The 23186-nt window shown below is 45.5% G+C and overlaps 1 protein-coding gene across 1 annotated transcript in view; it reads right to left on the reverse strand.

Annotated features, from left to right (window-relative positions):
• Positions 1-23186, reverse strand: part of MAP2K1 (mitogen-activated protein kinase kinase 1) — a gene marked incomplete at its 5' end in the record, with an annotated part of 77661 nt that overhangs the window by 39462 nt on the left and 15013 nt on the right. The window contains one exon of the mRNA XM_082256270.1: positions 6019-6070. Within this exon, the coding sequence (XP_082112396.1) occupies positions 6019-6070 (52 nt within the window). The remainder of the gene's footprint in view (positions 1-6018; positions 6071-23186) is intronic.

Genomic DNA, 23186 nt, shown 5'->3' on the forward strand with positions numbered 1-23186 from the left:
CAAGATTTACATTTCATACTTTTATGATGTGAATATAGAATATGTAAAGTAAGGTGTAAAACTGCTGGCACTATATAAATACCTGCAATAAAAATAAATGCAGTTCTGTCAGTTACAATGTTTGTAGGGATGATCACACAATGCCAAAGTAAAAACTATAAGCTAAAGGTTTCCCCTTTCTCTAGGCCCCTCTTCCTAAAAAAAAATAAAAATAAACTTTGTACCCAGTTGGGTTGTCACCAGGGCGGCTGATAGGGCAGTACAGAACTAGCTCTCCTGTACTGGGTCCAGGCCTCATCAGTTCAAAAGGGCTGAGCAGGAGAGCCAGCAATGCTGCCATATTGCTGACTCTTGTGACCAGGGGAGGACTGGGCCAGGGGGGCAACTGCCCCCTGGGCCGCTCTGATGCCCCATAAAAAGGCTGCACTGCTTCAGCAACAGACATGCCTAAAGGGTTAAAAGTAAAAAGTCCCTGCCGCTGACCTACTGAGTGTGGAACGAAGACAAGGACAAAGCACAGGCCTCCCCCCAGCATGGATGGTGTACACTGTGTCTGAGCAGAGGCCGGTTCCATGCACCACTGGAGACTCATCTGCCCCGGACAGCCCCAACCAAGCTGTCCCAGCTCCCCCCAACCGCCCCCTGCTGGCCAGGTTGGGAACTCAGATTCAGCCAGTAGGTAGAGAGTATCTGGAGCAGGGCTTCAGCTTGGAATGGGGGTCAGGAGAATGATTGGGAGAGTAGGAGGGGGGGGGGGCGTGAGGGGAAATGAAAGGGGGGGGCCTAGTCACTGCACCATGGGCCTCTGGTTTGTACTTGCCCCCTGGGCCGAGACTTGCCCCGCTTGTGACTTGTGCAGTGCCAACAGCTTCTACTTTTCTTTTCTTCCTCTGGCTGCACTGCAGAGGGATCGGTTCTAGTAACTGCACCCCCTTCCCCTGCTGTCTGGGACCCCTGTGTGCCCCTTTTCTACTGCAGTGCTGCCATTTTCCCTCCTCTCCTGCTGGCAGCTGCTGAGGGCACACAGGCGGGTTATTGGGCTATTTCAGGATGGTGAGTGGGGCTCACCATTCTAAATAACACACCACCCTGAATGAACACTGTGGGGGTTCAGATATCGCCTCCGTGCCGCTATTCACTTGAATAGGTCTACTGTCATGGCTGCAAAGCTTAGCATTGTGGCCATTGCATTTTCGCAAAAAATAGAACTCAAGGGGCCCCGTCAGGTAGGCTGTACGGGGCCCCATGATTTCTATCAGCAGTCCTGGATGTCAAACAGGAATGTATTCATATTATCCGTTACATTGTTTCCAGGGGAGATCACATGACGACAAAGTAACTCTAAGCTGGAAATGTCACTTACCCCGAGACCCAACCGCTTATAACAAATATGAAAGAATACTAGATGGCTGGAAGGTTAATTGGCTCCCGTCTAATCTGGCCCTAATGTGTGTGTGAATGTGAGATAGGGACTTTAGATTGTAAGCTCTGAGGGCAGGGACTGATGTGAATGCACAATGTACATAATGTGATGACTAATAAATATATATATATATAAATACCAGTAATAAAAAAAAGTGCAGAACTCAAAGGGGAACTGGAGCCGGCTCATTCCAGCGAGATTTAAGTCACAATACATAAAACTTTTATAAAATAAGCCGGTTTAATTTTCGGTGTTTTATAGCCGAGTATTTTTTAGAAGCACTGGATATAAATTATTGAAAGTGAAGCATATGCAGCACTTGCATTAAAAGATGTGTTTCTGGATGTGTCCAACATCCCCCCACAGGAGCTCTTTAGATGAATGAGGACTTCAGGATCGATGATGCACAGCACTGCAATCTGAAACCTTTCAAGCAAGCCAACCCGTCATACAACACCCATGAGACCTGAGCAATTTACATGCTTAATACACTTCTCCGTATACTGAGCCATGGGTGGGGATCAGAGCACACCAGGACTACAGCTGGCCATACATTGTTAACATTTTGACTGGTTCCTAATTTTTTTTTTTTCCATTTAAAGTGTTACTAAACCCAGGAGCCCGCAATCAATATATATGCTCTCCCCAGGAGCCCGCAGTCACTATATCTGCTCTCCCCAGGAGCCTGCAGTCACTATATCTGCTCTCCCCAGGAGCCCGCAGTCACTATATCTGCTCTCCCCAGGAGCCCGCAGTCACTATATCTGCTCTCCCCAGGAGCCCGCAGTCACTATATCTGCTCTCCCCAGGAGCCTGCAGTCACTATATCTGCTCTCCCCAGGAGCCCGCAGTCACTATATCTGCTCTCCCCAGGAGCCCGCAGTCACTATATCTGCTCTCCCCAGGAGCCCGCAGTCACTATATCTGCTCTCCCCAGGAGCCCGCAGTCACTATATCTGCTCTCCCCAGGAGCCTGCAGTCACTATATCTGCTCTCCCCAGGAGCCCACAGTCACTATATCTGCTCTCCCCAGGAGCCCGCAGTCACTATATCTGGTCTCCCCAGGAGCCTGCAGTCACTATATCTGCTCTCCCCAGGAGCCTGCATTCACTATATCTGATCTCCCCAGGAGCCCACAGTCACTATATCTGGTCTCCCCAGGAGCCTGCATTCACTATATCTGCTCTCCCCAGGAGCCTGCAGTCACTATATCTGATCTCCCAGGAGCCCGCAGTCACTATATCTGATCTCCCCAGGAGCCCGCAGTCACTATATCTGATCTCCCCAGGAGCCCGCAGTCACTATATCTGATCTCCCAGGAGCCCGCAGTCACTATATCTGATCTCCCCAGGAGCCTGCAGTCACTATATCTGCTCTCCCCAGGAGCCTGCAGTCACTATATCTGGTCTCCCCAGGAGCCTGCATTCACTATATCTGGTCTCCCCAGGAGCCTGCATTCACTATATCTGCTCTCCCCAGGAGCCTGCAGTCACTATATCTGGTCTCCCACAGTACACATAACATGGAAATTTAATTATTTTATCATATAACCTGCCAAATACCTTTTCTCAGCAGCAGTATATAGCAGTCTTGTGACTTCGATCAGTGTCTGGTTAAAGTTTGTAGGAGGAGTTTTCATTCTCCCCTGATTGTTTATGAGGCGGCAGGACCCCTGACCCTCTGTCTGGACAGTGCCGATTGGCCCTGCGCTGATCACATGCACTCTCCCAAGAAAAAAAAAACCTAACAATACACACCAAACTGAGGAAGTGCAGAATGCCCCCAAGGCTGTGTTCTATCAGCAGATGGATTGGGGACAGCGGAGGGGGGGGGGGGGGGGTATCAGCAAAGAAAGGATCAAAAAGCCTTTTTTACCTATTGCGGAGGATTAACCCCTTAGGTTCCACAGTGAGTATAACAAGCATTCTTTACTGCATATACACAGTCGGGGCTCAAAATTTCAAATTAGTAGTTGCAAATCCCATTCAGGAGTTTATTACCACTTTAAACTGGGGATGCACCGACATATCAGGCGAAAATCGGGTTATCAGCATTTTGCAGCTAGGAAGATGCTGACAATGGCTACCAGAAAACGCATGCGATTTTTTCTGTGATTTTACTGCATTTATATTGTGCGTTTTTCATAAGTCATTTTACTCAAAAGACCCATCAAAAATGCAACACAGGTGCATTTTTGATGCGACCTTGCTGCGTTTTCAATGCATTTCCATGGAGAGGTGCATTTTTGGTGTGTTTTTTTTTTTTTTTTTTTTAACTGACCAAATATGCACCAAAAAAGCAGAAAGCAGGTTTCTTAAAACCGCAACTGAAGCGCAACGGACCAGTGTCAAAACAAATCGACTTTAAAAGGGATGCATTTTTCTTGAGCCTGTCTTTTAATGCAAAAGTGCTTCAAATCTGCTCGGTGTGAAAGCAGCCTATTGGCTAAAAGATTCTGATAATGACCAAAAATAAATTCATATTAATTTAAACTCATAATATTAAAGCCTTGTTGTTAAAAAAAAAAAAATTTTATATATATATATATATATATATATATATATATATATATATATATATATATATATATATATATATATATATATATATATATATATATATATATATATATATATATAAAAACGTCATACTTCCTGCTCTGTGTAATAGTTTTGCACAGAGCAGCCGTGATCCTCCTCTTCTCAGGTCCCAGGCTGGTGCTACTGGCTCCTCCCACCTGCCAGCTAACCCCACAGCAAGCAGCTTGCCCTGGGGCCCCCAAGCAGGCACGCTCCCCAGCCGCAGCCCTGTGTGTCCATTCACACATGGAGCCACGGCCCAGGCCCCTCTGTCTCCTGATTGGTTCACTGGCCGATTGCTCCTGCTGCTACCAAAAGCCAAACAGTGAGAGTCCCCAGGGAGGCAAGGCTTTCGAGAACATCGCTGGATCGAGATGGGGCTTAGGTAAGTATTAGGGAGGCTGCTGCACACACAGAGGGGGCTGGACCGTGGCTCCATGTGTGAATGGAGATGCAGAAGTGCGGCTCGAGAGCGTGACTGCTTGGGTGCCCCCTAGGGCAAGCTGCTTGCTAGGGGCACCTGGCATAGATTGCATGAGGGTAAAAAAAAAAAAAAAAAAAATACTTATGGCTTTACAACCACTTTAATTAAAAAATACAATTATATATAAAATTTGAAAAAAAAAATTGTTTATATATAAAATTGAATTTGTATTCAACTTGTTGATTAAAGCTAAAAAAAATTAAATACACACACATTATATATATATATATATATATATATATATATATATATATACACACACACACACACACACACACACATACATACATATAAAAATTTTAGCTTTAGTTAAAATGTTGAATATAATAATATATAAATGAAACCAAAATGGACAGTTAAAAAAAAATATATAAAAAAACCAAAGAAGATAGAGATAAATAATATACATTTTTAGCTTTAGTTTAAAAGTTGAATTATATATAATATATATATATATATATATATATATATATATATATATATATATATATATATATATATATATATATATATATATATATATATATATATATATATATATATATATATAAATAAATAAAATTCAAGTTTTAAACTAAAGATAGAAATTTATATTATATATCTCTGTCTTCTCTAGATCTTTATATATATTTTTTTTAACTGTCCATTTTGGTTTCATTTATATATTATATTCAACATTTTAACTAAAGCTAAATATCTATCTATCTTCTCTAAATCTTTATATATTTTCTTTTAACTGTCCATTTTGGTTTCATTTTCGGCCAAGTACATCCTGAATTTTTGGTTCAGAATTTTTATTTCGGTGCACCACTACTTTAAACCCCTCACTGGCTGTAAAAAAATAAATAAATTCTAGTTTTAACTTTTTTTTTTTTTTTTTTTTTACCATGCAGTTTATAAAACGTACCTTGGTAGAGAAGGGGTTAAATGAGAATACAAACCAGCCTGTGGGTTGCAAGCTTCATCATCCTCCTAACACTGTCAGTAACAAGTCTGTACCCCCCCCCCCCCCCCACTTAAGCTGGCCATACATGTTCAACTTTTGTTGTACAATTTTCTGGTAGATCTACCACAAACCACATAATGTGAGGTCAAAGCTAAACAACGCATTCACTTGTATCTAATTAGGCAGGCCTTTGTACTACATACTTGAAGGTAAATTTCAAGAAAATTGGACAGAAAATTTGAAGAAAATTGGAACATGAATGGCCAGCCTTAGTCCAGCAGAACACTAACAGTGCACAAAAAGTGCAGACGAAGCCCAACAGCCAGGTGCGCTCTCAGTAACATTCCAGGTTCCAGCCCTCGTATCCCAACCTGAACTTCATCATGCTATTTATAAAAAGCCCTCAATCAAGTCAGGCAGGCAATCCCTATGGCACCAACCCAGGGCAGGCAGCACGTCCCTCATATTGAGTGAACATTCCAGTTATTCAAGGTTTTGTAGCAAAGAAACACCTCCATGACCTACAGACAGAAAGGTGTGCTCTGAACTTGTATTTATAGAGGAAACAAATGTAATAGATCCTTACCTCGGTGCATTATCTTATGTTTCTCCCGCAGGTAGGTCAGCCCTTTAATCACCTGTTATGTACAAAACAAAAGGAGAACAAACATCCATCATTTGTACCAGCCTGATGACATTCCCCCTACTGTATATTACCATACAAAGATCTCCGTCTTCATAAAAGGGTATCAATGTCACAATGTAAAATCCTATATTCACTTCTATACTGTATTCCAATTATTTCTCGCCTACGCCTATTAATCTGAATTCGGACTAATTTTTCCTTATTCGGATGCATCCGATTTTCCAAATGACAATAGTAACGAATTAAAATAAATGCGAAATAAAGAAACAAAATTTCAGACGCTATTTAAAATTTGAATACTTTTTGAATAGAATTTGAATAGTTTCCGAAGAGAATAAAAAAAGAATAAAAAAAAAGAAATAGAAAAAAAAGGGAGAGAATAGAAAAGACTATAATGGAGTAGTATACAATAGAAAGAATATAACTTTCTTCTGAAATTCTAATATCTTATTAAATAAATTGAAATAGAATAGACAATAACATGATAGAATAGAAAGAAAAAAAAAAAACAATAGATTCAAAAATAGAATAGCAAGAATATAACCATTTCCCAAGGTTTAAATATAATAGAATATAGAATAAAATTATAGATTAGTAAAGAATTAGAATATAAAATAAAAAGAATAGAATAGAAAAGAATAGAAAATAAAATGGAATAGAAAAAAAAATATAAAATAAAAAGAATAGAAAATAAAAAAGAATATAACCATCTTCTGAAATATAAATAAAAAAGAATATAAAGGAAGAGAAAAGAACAGGATTCCATTTAGATTGGAATTTGATTCAAATTCAAATTTTCCAAACTCGGAATGGATTTAAATTCAAACTAATTTGGAAAATTCGGATCAATTTGAATTGGAATAAACTAAACAAATTCCGAAAACAAAATAACAAATCTAAACAAATTCTTTTCATTCTACACATGTCTAATCTGAATCATCTTGAAGTTTTTGTGAAGATCCAACACATTTCCTTCATTGAACTCTGTGACACGTAGTCACTATGTTCTGTGAGAAGGCACTGCTGTCCACATGTCACAGAGCCCGCCTTCTGAGAGGCGGAGTCAGTACAGGAAGCACTGCTTGCAGCCAGCAAGGTACCATGGGATATGTAGTCTTTAGAAATGGAGAAGCAGCAAAGCATGCTGGGAATTCAGGAAGTTGTGGCAAGAGACGGCCAGCAGACAGGCAGCACTCAACATGAATGGAGATTTTTTTAAATAATCTTACATTGAATCGTCAATAACTTTTATTTGTATTGTTATTATTACAGATTGATACAGTGAGGGAAAAAAAGTATTTGATCCCCTGCTGATTTTCTACGTTTGCCCACTGACAAAGAAATGATCAATCATTTTAATGGTCAGTGTATTTTAACAGCGAGAGACAGAAATACAACAAAAATATCCAGAAAAAAGCATTTGAAAAAAGTTTTAAATTGATTTGCATTTCAGTGAGTGAAATAAGTATTTGACCCCTTCGCAAAACATGGCTTAGTACTTGGTGGCAAAACCCTTGTTGGCAATCACTGAGGTCAGACGTTTCTTGTAGTTGGCCACCAGGTTTGCACACATCTCAGGAGAGATTTTGTCCCACTCCTCAGTAGGGATATCGCGATATCGTATCGTCATGGTCGTCTCGATATCGTCGTGGTCGTGTCTCGATATCGTCGTGGTCGTGTCTCGATATCGTCGTGGTCGTGTCTCGATATCGTCGTGGTTGGGTTACAATATTAACCACTTGCCTTCTGTGCACTTAAACACCCTTCCCATCCAGACCAATTTTTAGCTTTCAGCGCTCTCACACTTTGACTGACAATTGCGCGGTCATGCTACACTGTACCCATATGAAATTTGTATCATTTTTTTCACACAAATAGAGCTTTCTTTTGGTGGTATTTAATCATCTCTGGGTTTTTTATTTTTTACAAAAAAAAAAAAAGACAGAAAATTTTGAAAAAAAAAAAAAAGGTTTTTCTTATTTTCTGCGAGTAAATTTTGAAAATAAATAAATTTTTCTCCTTCACTGATGTGTGCTGATGAGGCAGCACTGATAGGCTGCACTGATGGGCACTGATGAGGAGGTACTAATATGCCGCACTGATGAGCACTGATAGGCAGCACTGATAGGCGGCACTGATGAGCACTGATAGGCAGCACTGATGAGCACTGATAGGCGGCACTGCTGGGCACTGAGAGGTGGCACTGCTGGGCACTGAGAGGTGGCACTGACGGGCACTGAGAGGTGGCACTGACGGGCGGCACTGATGGGCACTGGCGGGTGGCACTGATGGGCACTGGCGGGTGGCACTGATGGGCACTGGCGGGTGGCACTATCAGTGCCCACAATCAGTGCCCATAGTGCTGCCAGTCAGTGCTCATCAGTGCCTAGATGAGCAGGCACTGATGGGCACTGACTGGCAGCACTATGGGCACTGATTGTGGGCACTGATGGGGGGGCACTGTAGGCGGGCACTGTGGGCAATTTGTGTATTTGTTTTACCTCTTGTAATCAGGGCACTAGTGATCGGTGCCCTGATTACATTTCTTCTGTGTCCCCGGCGCTGTGAGGCTCCCCCTCCTTCCTCACACTGCAGGCTCCGTGTGAGGAAGGAGCGCCGGCGAAGAGAGATGATCTCATATGTTTACATATGAGATCATCTCTCATTGGATGGTCCGATCACGTGGTGAATGGCCGCTGTGATTGGCCATTCACCACAATCTGTGATCGGAAGTGTCCAAGGGACACGGCCGACACAGAATTTCCCAGATGCGCGCTCTCGGGAGCGCGCGGGGAGACTGCTTCTGGGAGGCCGTTTAAAAACGGCCTCCCGAAAATTCGAGTCCGCGCTGCAGCCGTATATAGGCTATAGCGCGGACCGGAAGCAGTTAAAAGGACAGGTGTCCGTCAAAAAGCAAGAGGAATAAAAATGGATTTTTGTAAAATCTTACCGTAAAATCCTTTTCTCTTAGCTCATTGACAGACGTAGTCCTCGGTGATACAGCACCTTCGGGTTATGTTGCCTCCACAGGAGCAGGACTAGACAGGAAATTAAAAAGCTCTGGCCACACCCTAGGGGCAGTCCCAGAGGGTATATCCTCTCTCTCTCTGCCTCAGCAAATCAGTTATGTGAAAAAGCAGTCTTTAGAGATTTTAACCCAACCCAACTCAAAAAACAGAGGGGCGGGGACTACGTCTGTCAATGAGCTAAGAGAAAAGGATTTTACGGTAAGATTTTACAAAAATCCATTTTTCTCTAGCGCTCATTGACAGACGTAGTCCTCGGTGATACACCACCTTCGGGACGTCCCAGAGCAGTATCACAAATGAGGGGTGGGAAAATGAAAATCAAATCCCAATCTAGAAGGCCCAACCGGTGCCAACTAGAAGTTTACAATGCTCATCCTTAATGATGAGACTCAACAAAAAAGAGAAAATTTTTTTTTTTTTTTTTTTTTCAAACAGAAAAAACCCTCGAGGTAGACCACCGGTCTCCTCAAATTGCGGCCTGCAAAACCTTGCGGCCAAATGAGGCATCCGCCGATGCCGTCACATCAATTTTATAGAATTTTGTAAAGGTATGTACCGACGACCAGGTGGCCGCCTTACATACCTGGACCACTGACGCCTGATGGCGAAAGGCCCAGGAAGTACTGAGCGCTCGAGTGGAGTGCGCCCTAACAGGGAACGGAGGACTCTGACCCTTAATAGAATAAGCCTGTACCACCGTCTGTCTAATCCATTTGGCAATGGTCGCGGCAGATGCAGGCAAACCCTTTCTGGGGCCATCCGTGATCACAAAAAGTGAATCCGTCTTACGGAATGATTCCGTAGCTTTCAGGTATACCCTGATTGCCCGAACCACATCTAAGGAATGCAACGCATGTTCCCGATGATGCTTGGGCTGAGGACACAAGGAAGGTAGTACAATATCTTCATTCAGATGAAAATCTGAAACCACCTTAGGAAGAAAAGATGGCTTAGGATGAAGTACTACCTTATCCCTATGAATCACTAGGTATGGGGACTGGCATGATAATGCAGCCAGTTCTGACACCCTGCGAGCAGAAGTGATAGCCACCAAGAAGGCCACCTTCTGGGATAAAGTAAGCAAGGGAATCTCCCTGATGTTTTCAAAGGGAGGTTTCTGTAGAACCGACAAAACCAAATTAAGATCCCAGGGCGTTAAGGGCGCGCGGACTGGTGGAGCCAGGTGCCGCACCCCCTGGATGAAATTCCGCACCAAGGACTTGGTAGCTAAAGGTTTCTGAAAGAAGATTGCTAATGCTGAAACTTGACCCTTGATGGTGCTCAAGGCTAGCTTCTGCTCAACCCCTTGTTGCAAAAAAGCCAATATTCGAGTCACCGAATAGGTACGTGGAGGAAATCCTAAAGATTCGCACCATGCAATATAAGTCTTCCATGTGTGATAATAGACCTTGCTGGAAGTCGCTTTCCTTGCTTTAATAAGGGTAGGAATGACTGAAGTAGACAAACCTCTGTCCTTCAGTACTTGGGTCTCAATGGCCAGGCCATTAAAACCAGCGACTGTAAAGCACGATGGTAAATTGGTCCTTGAGACCACAGACACTCCCTGAGACAAAGTTCCCACGGAACGTCTGCGACTAGCATGTCCAAGTCAGCCAGGCCGGCTTGAAGAGGCCAGCCTAGAATTTCTAGGACCACTGGCGCTGATTGGATCTGAACCAGGCGTCCCTAGAGGTATCTGGCCCCGACCATCCGAGAAAGTCTGGTCGTTTTCTGTTCCCACACATTTATCAGATACCTGATTGTTATCAGGAAGGGTGATCTTTTCTGGTTGAACCTCAGGGACCGAAGTCACCCGACTAGAGGCTTCTTGGCCTGCCTGGTCAACCAGATCCGATTCCTGTGAGGCATAGGGACTAATCTTAGGAAAAGGTAAAGGAAAAGATCTATTCAGGGAACGGTAACTACCGCTTCCTGTAGTACTTAAATGTTGGAAGGGAAGAATCGCACCGGTAGTAGTGGTTGATGCTCGATCTAATGTCCTGAATACCGGTGAAAACGTCCCCCCACCCTGAAACCGGGTGGGGGCGCACCTTCAGGCAGGGCCGGACTGGCTCACCGGGATACCGGGAAACTCCCCGGTGGGCCGCCGACCCTGGGGCCGCTTTAAGATAGGGCCGCCCGCGCCGCTTTAAGCATTGGGGCCGGGCCGGTGTACCGGCCGCTGTGATGATGGCCGGTGTACTGAGTTGAAACTATCGGCAGTACACCGGCCGCGGCGCTGCAGCCCCGCCCCCGGCTCCCGCTCCCACTGCGATCCAGACAGAGTGGCTCTGGACGCTGTGAGCGGCTACGTCAGCTGCTGTGAGCAGCATGACGTCACATCCGGCGGGGGGCGGCTGCGCGCGGTGGATGAAATCTTGAAGTCTGAGTAACTGCCTGCAGGTTGCCGACTATGCATGACATGGCTGGCACCATCATCAGGACTCGGAGGAAGGTATGTGAGCAGTGAGCACCATACCGCTGGAGGGGGGGGGGCACACAACTTACACTGTAACTGTACTGGGGAGTGAAGGTGGGGGGCTTACTGAGGGGTCTGTCCTGGGAGGGGTCTGTCCTGGGAGGGGGTCTGTCCTGGGAGGGGGTCTGTCCTGGGAGGGGGTCTGTCCTGGGAGGGGGTCTGTCCTGGGAGGGGGTCTGTCCTGGGAGGGGGTCTCACTGAGGGGTCTGTCCTGTGAGGGGGTCTGTCCTGGGAGGGGGTCTGTCCTGGGAGGGGGTCTGTCCTGGGAGGGGGTCTGTCCTGGGAGGGGGTCTGTCCTGGGAGGGGGTCTGTCCTGGGAGGGGGTCTCACTGAGGGGTCTGTCCTGTGAGGGGGGCTCACTGAGGGGTCTGTCCTGTGAGGGGGTCAGTCCTGTGAGGGGGTCTGTCCTGGGAGGGGGTCTCACTGAGGGGTCTGTCCTGTGAGGGGGGCTCACTGAGGGGTCTGTCCTGTGAGGGGGTCTGTCCTGTGAGGGGGTCTGTCCTGTGAGGGTGTCTCACTGAGGGGTCTGTCCTGTGAGGGGGTCTGTCCTGGGAGGGGGTCTCACTGAGGGGTCTGTCCTGTGAGGGGGTCTGTCCTGTGAGGGGGTCTGTCCTGTGAGGGGGTCTCACTGAGGGGTCTGTCCTGTGAGGGGGTCTGTCCTGGGAGGGGGTCTCACTGAGGGGTCTGTCCTGTGAGGGGGGCTCACTGAGGGGTCTGTCCTGTGAGGGGGTCTGTCCTCTGAGGGGGTCTGTCCTGTGAGGGGGTCTGTCCTGTGAGGGGGTCTGTCCTGGGAGGGGGTCTCACTGAGGGGGTCTGTCCTGTGAGGGGGTCTGTCCTGTGAGGGGGTCTGTCCTGGGAGGGGGTCTGTCCTGGGAGGGGGTCTGTCCTGGGAGGGGGTCTGTCCTGGGAGGGGGTCTGTCCTGGGAGGGGGGCTCACTGAGGGGTCTGTCCTGTGAGGGGGGGCTCACTGAGGGGTCTGTCCTGTGAGGGGGTCTGTCCTGTGAGGGGTCTGTCCTGTAAGGGGGTCTGTCCTGTGAGGGGGTCTGTCCTGTGAGGGGGTCTCACTGAGGGGTCTGTCCTGTGAGGGGGTCTGTCCTGTGAGGGGGTCTGAACAGGGAGGGGGTCTCACTGAGGGGTCTGTCCTGGGAGGGGGGCTCACTGAGGGGTCTGTCCTGGGAGGGGGTCTGTCCTGGGAGGGGGTCTGTCCTGGGAGGGGGTCTGTCCTGTGAGGGGGGCTCACTGAGGGGTCTGTCCTGTGAGGGGGTCTGTCCTGTGAGGGGTCTGTCCTGTGAGGGGGTCTGTCCTGTGAGGGGGTCTGTCCTGTGAGGGGTCTGTCCTGTGAGGGGGTCTGTCCTGTGAGGGGTCTGTCCTGTGAGGGGGGCTCACTGGGGGGTCTGTCCTGTGAGGGGGTCTGTCCTGTGAGGGGGTCTGTCCTGGGAGGGGGTCTGTCCTGGGAGGGGGTCTCACTTAGGGGTCTGTCCTGTGAGGGGGTCTGTCCTGTGAGGGGGTCTCACTGAGGGGGTCTGTCCTGGGAGGGGGTCTGTCCTGGGAGGGGGTCTGTCCTGGGTGGGGGTCTGTCCTGGGTGGGGGTCTGTCCTGGGAGGGGGTCTCACTGAGGGGTCTGTCCTGTGAGGGGGCTCACTGAGGGGTCTGTCCTGGGAGGGGGGGCTCACCGAGGGGTCTGTCCTGTGAGGGGGGCTCACCGAGGGGTCTGTCCTGTGAGGGGAGCTCACTGAGGGGTCTGTCCTGTGAGGGGGGCTCACCGAGGGGTCTGTCCTGTGAGGTGGGCTCACTGAGGGGTCTGTCCTGTGAGGGGGTCTGTCCTGTGAGGGGGTCTGTCCTGTGAGGGGGTCTGTCCTGTGAGGGGGTCTGTCCTGTGAGGGGGTCTGTCCTGTGAGGGGTCTGTCCTGTTAGGGGGGCTCACTGAGGGGTCTGTCCTGTGAGGTGGTCTCACCGAGGGGTCTGTCCTGTGAGGGGGGCTCACCGAGGGGTCTGTCCTGTGAGGGGGGCTTAATGAGGGGTCTGTACTGGGAGGGGGGGGGCTTACTGAGGGGTGGCGCTGGTATAATGACGCAATGCTATGGGGCTGGTATGTCATTTTTTCCAGGGCTGGTTTTCATACCCAGTCCGGCCCTGCCTTCAGGCTGTGTACTCCTTTGCTTCGGGTTTGGCTGGGTTGGTCCTCTGTTTGTCCGACCAGCCCTTCTTGAACCCTCCTGGAGGAGTCTTGCCTTTCCCGCTTGTTCCAGCCGGGCGCCCTTTATGGGCGGTAAAGAAAGGTCCTCGCTTGTTGCGAGGTCCCTTAGCTTTAGCAGCCTGTGGCAAAAAAGTGCTCTTGCCCCCAGTGGCATCCTTAATGATTTCATCTAGGTTGGCCCCAAATAGACGATTCCCCTGAAAGGGGAGATTTGTCAAGGTCTTTTTGGAACCTAGGTCAGCTGACCAGCATTTTAACCACAGCACGCGTCTGAGGATCACCGCTGACATAGATGCATGCCCTAATAGGGGAGTAGTGTCCAAGGCTGCGTCACAGATAAACTGTAGCCCTTGTATAATCTGTTCTATCAAATCAGATGTATCCTGGGGAATATCTTTTCCCCTAAGGTCTTGGCGTACCATCTTCGCCCATTCCGTAAGTGTCTGGGAAACTAGACCAATAACAATTACTGGTCTAAATGCTGACCCTATCAGAGAGAAGATGGTGCGGAACTCTGCTTCCATCTTTCGATCCACCGGATCCTTAAAGGACGAAGTGTCCTCCACTGGGATAACCGTGGCTTTATTCAGCCTGGAAATAGGTGGATCCACCACTGGTGGTACCGTCCATTTCTTAATGATGGATTCCTCAAACGGATAGCGTCTAGCAATACGCTTGGAAATAGTAAAGGTACGTTTAGAATGTTCCCATTCTCCTTTAATCTTATTACCAAAACACTTGGGTACAGGAAAAACCTTCACCGTTTTGATGGGCTTGTTAGTACCAAAAGGAATCTCTGTTTCAGTTGCCTCTGCCAGTAAAACCTCAAGTTTTAAGGTTTCCTGCACTGCCACAACTAGTGCGTCCACCAATGCTTCTTCCTGAATTATAGCAGGAGAAGAAGCGTCCTCCTCACTGTCTGAGGGAGCTTTACCTGAGGTAACAGCCCTTGCAGAGGGACCTGCAACTGCCGTGACCATCTCTGAACCTGAGTCAGAGGTGTCAGATGGTATAGGGGTAGGCGGGGGTTGCTTCCTTGACCCCCGTCCCTGACAGGCCGCCTTCACCCGAGCCACCATAGACTCCAAAATTGCTGTAAATGCCTCTACACTCTGTGCACCGGCGGGTCCCGTGGCCCCCTCGAGGGAAACAGGTGGGGGAATATGTGTGGCAGGGTCCATGATAATTCCAGTCACTTCCTGGATAATATAATTCAAAAATAAAAAACTTTTTTTTTTTTTTTTTTTTTTCTTCAGACCCCCAGCGCCACAAAAGCCCCTTAGTGTTACCTGCTAGGGATCCCTATCGATCGAGAGAGAGAGAGATAGACCCCCAGGCTCACCACTTGATGCTCAGAGTTTAACTGCAACAGGTTACAGCGCTGTCTTGACAAACAGGAAGTCTTTTGGCTGGCTGCCCAGGAAGAAAGGAGGCGGCTCCGCCCCTCTGCACGTCTTCCGGCGCCTCCCCTAGCTCCACGAGGTGTTTGGATCACCTCAAACATGGCCGCCCCCATGCTGGAGACACGAGGCTACGCCAAAATGGCGGCTCGTGCGATCCAGCAAAAAAAAATGGCGGCGGCCTGTACTGAATAGCGGTGTGCTGCAGGGCACACAACACTCTCTCTGCATGGGGATTTGGCGTGGTTGGCGGTACCGGCCCTGGCGGACCGCATGGCCGTTCGGGAGGCCTGCTTATAGCTGGAGATCTGATTTAGGAAGGCAGTCTACATGTCCGTGGCTTCTGACTGGTAGGTACCTTATTCTTATCACAGTAAGATTCCCAGAATGCCACAGATTACAATCTTTTAAACATGTATACAATTAGATTGTTAGCTCCCAAACCAAGCCTCCTGGCTTTTTGCACATAAAATCACACTCAAAGTAGGGGGATCTGTGTCATGTTATAGGATAGAGGGGGACTCTATCTTACCATACAGAGAGGGGCCCGCGTTCACCACAAGACCCGTCAGGGGAAAAGGGGGAACATACTACTCACCATACCGGAACCAGGCGGGCACCAACTCCTGACAGTACCCCTCTCCACCGGGGCGGGAGGGCTGTCGACCGATATGGACGCCGTGACTCATGGTCTTTGGCGTTTCAGCGAGACGTTTAACTCGCGGGGTCAGTCCCTTAATGGGACTTTGTCGCGGCCGACCCAGCGCGGAGCTATGGCCTGCACGCGCTCGTAGGCTGAACTGGGGTGACCACCGGATCTCAACATCCAGCCCGTCGCCCAGTTCAGCTTTCTTGCTTGAAGATCTCACAGGAACACTGGAGAAAAAAAGCTGTCTAAAAAATCTTTTAAGAAAAAAAATCTTGCCAGGACCGAAGATCCCAGCAAGGTATCTAGGTCCTTACTCCTAACTAGACAGAAAATAACTGATTTGCTGAGGCAGAGAGAGAGAGAGGATATACCCTCTGGGACTGCCCCTAGGGTGTGGCCAGAGCTTTTTAATTTCCTGTCTAGTCCTGCTCCTGTGGAGGCAACATAACCCGAAGGTGGTGTATCACCGAGGACTACGTCTGTCAATGAGCGATAGAGAAACACAGTCCCGCGGAACAAATCATTGTTAACTACATAGACCAGAGTTTAAGGATTTTTTTTACTGTTTTTTTTTTTTTTTTTTCTTGCAATGTAGATATTTTGATCTTTCTGATGAAAAACGTGAACATAAGCTAAATGATAGGTCAGTGTTTTTTTTAAAGGCTTTTTGACTGACTATTTTATTTAAGTTTAAGTTATGTTCCTAAATACCAGTTTTAAAAGGCTGCCTTTATTTGCCTTGCACATTTAAACCTGACTTAACTTGATCTTTGTTTGCACTTAAAGGGAATTGCCTATTGTTTGTTTACAATTGTTCTAGCTGCTTCTTAACTTGAACATTGCACAGAAGAATCAGTTATGCAACCAAATATTACTATACAGAATATTGATGTTCCTGACTACAACTTGCACTTTAAAAGCACTATGTGATCAGTGCTTTATGTTGTCATGGATCCATAAATACAACAATAAATTGCCTGTTGACTGGCAAAAGCAGAATAAATGTCGGTATTTTTTCGCTATTATCATCACAAACACTATCATGAGCTATTTAAAAATACCATGAGCTTTTCCACAATATCGCAATAAATATCGTACCGTGAGGTCAATATCGAAATTGTATCGTACCGTGAGATTTTGATATCATTACATCCCTACTCCTCAGTGCAGATCCTCTCCCAAGTCATTAAGGTTTTCGAGGCTGCCGTTTGTAACTCGAACCTTCAGCTCCCTCCACATATTTTCTATGGGATTAAGGTCTGAAGACTGGCCAGGCCACTCCAGGACCTTAATGTGCTTCTTCATGAGCCGCTCCTTTGTTGCCTTGGCCGTGTGTTTTGGGTCATTATCATGCTGGAATACCCACCCACGACCCATTTTCAATGCCCTGGCTCAGGCATCTCATCCAAGATTTGCTGATACACGGCCCCATCCATCATCACTTTGACGCGGTAAAGTTGTCCTGTCCCCTTAGCAGAAAAACACCCCCAAAGCATAATGTTTCCACCTCCATGTTTGACGGTGGGGATGGTGTTCTTGAGGTTATAGACCGCATTCCTCCTCCTCCAAACACGGCGAGTTGAGTTGATGCCAAAGAGCTTGATTTTTGTCTCATCTGACCACAACACTTTCACCCAGTTCTCCTCTGAATCATTGAGATGTTCATTAGCAGACTAAAGACAGGCCTGTACATGTCCTTTTTTGAGCAGGGGGACCTTGCGGGCGCTGCAGGATTTCAGCCCTTCACAACGTAGTGTGTTACCAATTGTTTTCTTGGTGACTATGGTCCCAGCTGCCTTGAGATCATGGACAAGATTCTCCCGTGTAGTTCTGAGCCGATTCCTCACCGTTCTCATGATCATTGAAACTCCTCACGGTGAGATCCTGCATGGAGCCCAAGACCGAGTGAGATTGACAGTTTTGGGTTTCTTCTATTTGCTAATAATCGCACCAACTGTTGTCACCCTCTCGCCAAGCTGCTTGGCGATGGTCTTGTAGCCCATTCCAGCCTTGTGTAGGTCTACAATCTTGTCCCTGACATCCTTGGACAGCTCTTTGGTCTTGGCCATGGTGGAGAGATTGGAATCTGATTGATTGCTTCTATGTACAGGTGTCTTTTATACAGGTAAAAAGCTGAGATTAGGAGATTTCCCTTTAGGAGAGTGCTCCTAATCTCAGCTCAGTACCTGTATAGCCAGAAATCTTGCTGATTGATAGGGGATCAAATTCTTATTTCACTCATGAAAATCAAAACCAATTTATAACATTTTTGAAATGCGTTTTTCTGGATATTTTGTGTTGTTATTCTGTCTCTCACTGTTAAAATAAACTGACCATTAAAATGATAGACTGATCATTTCTTCGTCAGTGGGCAAATGTATAAAATCAGCAGGGGATCAAATACTTTCTTCCCCTCACTGTAGCAGCGGGGGGGGGGGGGGGGGGTGGTGCTCCCACCGCGTTCAATAAAAAGATGTAACGGGGAACGGGGGGCGCTGTTTGGGTGAATGGATGCAGCAGCGGGACTGGGGAGCGAGCCTGCGCAGGTGCCCCCATGGTAAGCAGCTTTCCGCGGGGGCACCCGATTTAGAGGAAGGGTCTGGAGCGCCTGTGGGGGACCCCAGATGAAAAGGATTGGAGCTACTCTGTGCAAAACCTTTAGAGCAGGTAAGTATAGGCATGTTAAAAAAAAAAAAAAAAAAAAATCAAACGTTTAAAACCATTTTAAAAGGAAGAAGGACCCAATAGCAGACACTATAGGGAAGATTTACTAAAACTGGAGCACCCAGAATCTGGTGCAGCTGTGCATGGTAGCCAGCCAGCTTCTAACTTTGACTTGTTCAATTAAGCTTTGGCAATAAAACCTGGACGTCAATTGGTTTCCATGCAGAAGTGAGCCTGATTTTGCACTCTCCAGATTTAGTAAATAAACTCCTATACGAGCTGTCCTGATAGGTGTTGGCGCTGTGGATCGGAAGGGGGGACAATGCTTCATATTTTCTGGGCTTGTCCCGCGCTGCAAAATTTCTGGACGGAGGTTGCCTCAATCATTAAACAACTCACGGCGGTCGAGGTGGGGGGACGACCCTGCGCTGTGCCTTCTCCACCTCACGAAACGTCCAATCCGTAAGTACAAACAATCCCTGACGATCCGACTTCTCAATGCTGCGAAGGCCTGTATACCGGCCATGTGGAGACAGTCCCAACCACCCACACGTGAACTCTGGTTTTCCAAAGTCAACGAGATTCATCGTATGGAGGAGTTGACGGCCACCCTTAGAAATACGGGAGGAACAGACATGGAACCGCTGGATGCCTTGGCTGTTCTTTACTGGCACCGATGCTTACCGGCAGGGAGCCCCCTGAGCGATGACGCCACGGTGTGCCCACCCTGCCCTCGCGACGGCCTGCCTGGGGGAAATGGTCCTGGCCCTCCTTTTCTCTGTCCCTTCTCCACTCACCCTATACCTGCTACTATTTTCCCTTCTTTTCTTTCCTTTGTCCCGGCATTCTAATTTTTGCTATTCTACCTTGTGATGACTTTCCTAGCACCACTGAGTATGCTATACCTCCTGTATATCAGACGCGTCCTTTCAGGACGCCCGGGTGGGAGCACCAGGCTGCTATATGTATACACGCAGAGATGTATAGTAACTAAGTAGAACTACTTCACTACTGTACTTAAGTATAAAAGGCGGTATCTGTACTTTCCTAGAGTAGAATTTTTTTCTCCTACTTCCACTTTTACTTCACTACATTTTTTCAATGATTTCAATACTTCTACTCCGATATTTTTTTTTTTTGTGCTGCATAGTTACTCGTTACTGTTATTAAAATTACCATTGCCAGAACAGTAGATGGCAGGTTTCATGAAGCTCAAAACATGTGTATTATCAGCGCATACGAAAATAAATGCTACTGTATGTATAAATAAAAGCTGCATTTGAAATCATAAAAAAACAATATGATGTTCAAACTTTTGGCTTCTTTCTTTAATAACTACATAACACAATACTTGTACTTTTACTTTCAGTACTTGAGAAGCAATTTTTTTTTCTCAAAACTACTGGTACTTTTACTTTCAGTACTTGAGTAGCAAAAAAACGACTTGCAATACTTAAGTACAAAAAATGTTGAATACTTTAGTACTTCTACTCAAGTCACTTTTTGATTGAGCACTTCCACTCAAGTCACTTTTTGATTGAGCACTTCCACTTCTACTCAAGTCACTTTTTGATTGAGCACTTGTACTTTTACACAAGTATGGGTTTCGAGTACTTTATACAACTCTGTATACACGCCATCTTGAACTCCTGTCGTGTTCCGGTGGCGCTGCATTCTCCCACCTTGTTCTTGAAATGTTCAGTTGGTCCCATACAGTACCTATGTTCCTGATGCTGTTTGTGTTTTAATGGCTTTTTGCAATAGCGCATACTTGTATGTTTGCTTTATGATGATCGACTGACTGACTCCTAAGTATCGACTTGTGCTGCTGTTGTACTCTGGTACTTTGTTCTTTTCAATAAAGGAATTTTAAAAAAATAAACTCCTATATTTCTATATAGACATATTCCTTTTTAGGAGTAATTACTTACATCATGTTGTTTTCATGAAATATGACCCTCAAACCCATCAGTAATGTAGAATAATTGAGCTGTATGGAGTTACTGGATATATTACCCACCAGTAAACCACATGTCCTCACTTTAAAGTGAACATTCACCCTGAAGGTCTTGTTGTAGTTCCCGGCCTCCTCCACTCTTCTTCTCTTACAAATGGACATTTTTTTTTGTAAACAAAGTCGTTTTTATGCCTTGCAAAGCAGCAACTCCACGTCTCTCGCCTAGACAAGAATGTCTTCCCCACCCCCTGTGTATGCGCAGATGTGCTGCAGAGCCCCGGTCCCATGAGAGCCCTGTGGCACCTGTGCATGTGCCCGTTTCTCTCAGTCCATTGTGCACCTACAGGGTTTTCTGTGCACGTGCAAAGACTACTATCAGGGAAAACCAAAATTTTCCTGTCTATGCACATGTGTGCAGATGTGCCAACGGGGTTCTGCCAGGACTGGAAGGCTGGGCAGAGATTGTAGGCACATATGTGTATGTATCATAATGGTGGTGCCCAAGGGGGGTGGGGAGGGGGGTGTTGACAATTACTTTGCACCTGTCTAGCTTTATAAACTGGAATAGGCTTTGTTAAAGTGGAGTTCCGGCCTATTTTGCAACTTCAGTGATTCCTGGAGTGCTCACTATGCTGATCAACAATTGGGCATTTTAAATTTTTTTTCGAGGGTCCCTTACGTTATTTTCAGGGCATTTTTGATTGTACTTCCTGCTTCTCCCCCCCTCTGTGGCCGCAGCCACCGACATCACTTCCGCCTTTGCATTGCATCCTGGGAGCTGTTTGTCATCACTCCCAGGAGGCTGGAATCAGGAAGAACTCCCAGAACACTCCCTGGAATCAGGAAGAAGGACACAGCAGATTACACTGCGGCTTCAGATGCCCACGTCTAAGATGGCCGCGCCCAGACAGCGTTTTTAAAAATAAAATTTTGACTAAAATCCAATACTGTACACCTTGTAAGTATGAGAATAGCGGTTCTGTAAAGGGCGATGGATTAGTATTATAGGGGTATTTTTAGTTAAAAAAGGTATTTGAGGCCGGAACTCCGCTTTAAGGTAACATTAAAAAACCAAATCATAAGCAAGCAATACTGAACAGACATGTGCGATTGGTTTTGTTAAAAAATCGAAATTCAGACAAAATGTTCATTATTCTGAGATTCGGATGTATCCCAATTTCCAAATCACAATAGTAACAAATTTCAGCGAATCTGAAATTATAATAACAAAATAACAAATATTCAGAATTTCAAAAATGAAATGAAAACATGTTTCAATAAATACAGTAAGGTATTAACGATCAAATAAAAAATAAGATGACGATTTCTACTTAGGCTGCCTTGTAGAATAGAAAACAGAAAAGAAAAAAATAGAATACAAAAAAAATAATCATTTTTTTTTTCTTCTATTCTGTTGAATAGATAAAATAGAATAAAAGAGAATAGAAAAAAAAATAAAGAATAGACTCAAAAAGAATATAAAATAAAAATAGAAAAAAATAGAATACAATAAAATAGAAGAAAACAGAAAAGAGAATATAAAATAAAAAAATAGAATAGAAAAAATAAAAAAAAAACAGAATAGAAGTATAAAATAAGAGAATTGAATAGAATTAAACAGAATAAAATAGAATAGAAAAAAAGACTAAAAAACAAGAACAAATCTAGCTGTCTTCTACAATTCAAAATAATGAATATACTAACTGAAACCGAATATACGAAAGGAAACCCCGAAAACAAATCACTCTAACATAACGAATATGACGAAACTAAATTAACTTAACAATCGAGTCCAAAAACAAAACTTTTTTTTTTGTCGTTCACAATATTAGTGATGAATGACTAGGAAGCAACAATGAGTTTGGTAAGGAGTTTGTGCAGCTAAAAGGGCAAAGAGAGGCTGCTCAGTTGCCAGCCCAACATAATGCAGGAAAAATGCCAAGTGAGGCTCCATTACAAAGAATAACATTTATTTTCATCCCCATTTAAAAGGGGACCTTGAGTCCCAAAAGGGAGTAGAATTGTTAAAAAAAAAAAAAAAACCTTTAAATAAAATATAAAAATGTTTTAAATGTAGCTGTATATATTTCTTGTTACTGCCATACCCTATCACCAAAGAACAACCCAAAAAAAAAAATTCTCCTGCTGCTGATGATCGCAGCCATACCACATATGTGTTGGTCATTTTTTTGTTTGTACCCGTAGTACAGTCGAGAAGCAATAGATGACATTTTTTTTTTTTTGTCCTACGTAAAATACACTGACACCAATTTAAAAAATGTTAAAAAAAATCCTGCCCAAAATATAATGACCCTGACCTTTGACCCTTATACTTGACCCAAACACTAGTGCTCCCTACTAGGCCCCCGAAGAAGCGCGTAGGCGCGAAAACATGTCGGGCCTGGAGCTAAAAGCGAATTAGGAGTGAAAGATAGATACTTAATGGTTTGGATTGCTTCAAATGGGGTCTGTGTTTACGATTATGCTAATTTATATTGTATTTCAAAGACCGAGACAGGCTCTCCCTATTGTCTGTCTATTGAGGTGAGATGTGTATTCTGTTAAGCCTGTCTGTTCCATTGTTAAATGTTAATGAACTCACATTGTCCAGATGGCTAGATAATTAGTTCAAGTTAATTCTATTTCTGTATACAATTTCATCTGCATATGATAATGTAATCAGGCAACCCCTGACCTGTGTGTGGTAATTTGATCAAGAGGGGGAGGTCCATG

This window comes from Pelophylax lessonae, assembly GCF_965119305.1.
Source record: "Pelophylax lessonae genome assembly, chromosome: 4".
Taxonomy (NCBI): Eukaryota; Metazoa; Chordata; class Amphibia; order Anura; family Ranidae; genus Pelophylax; species Pelophylax lessonae.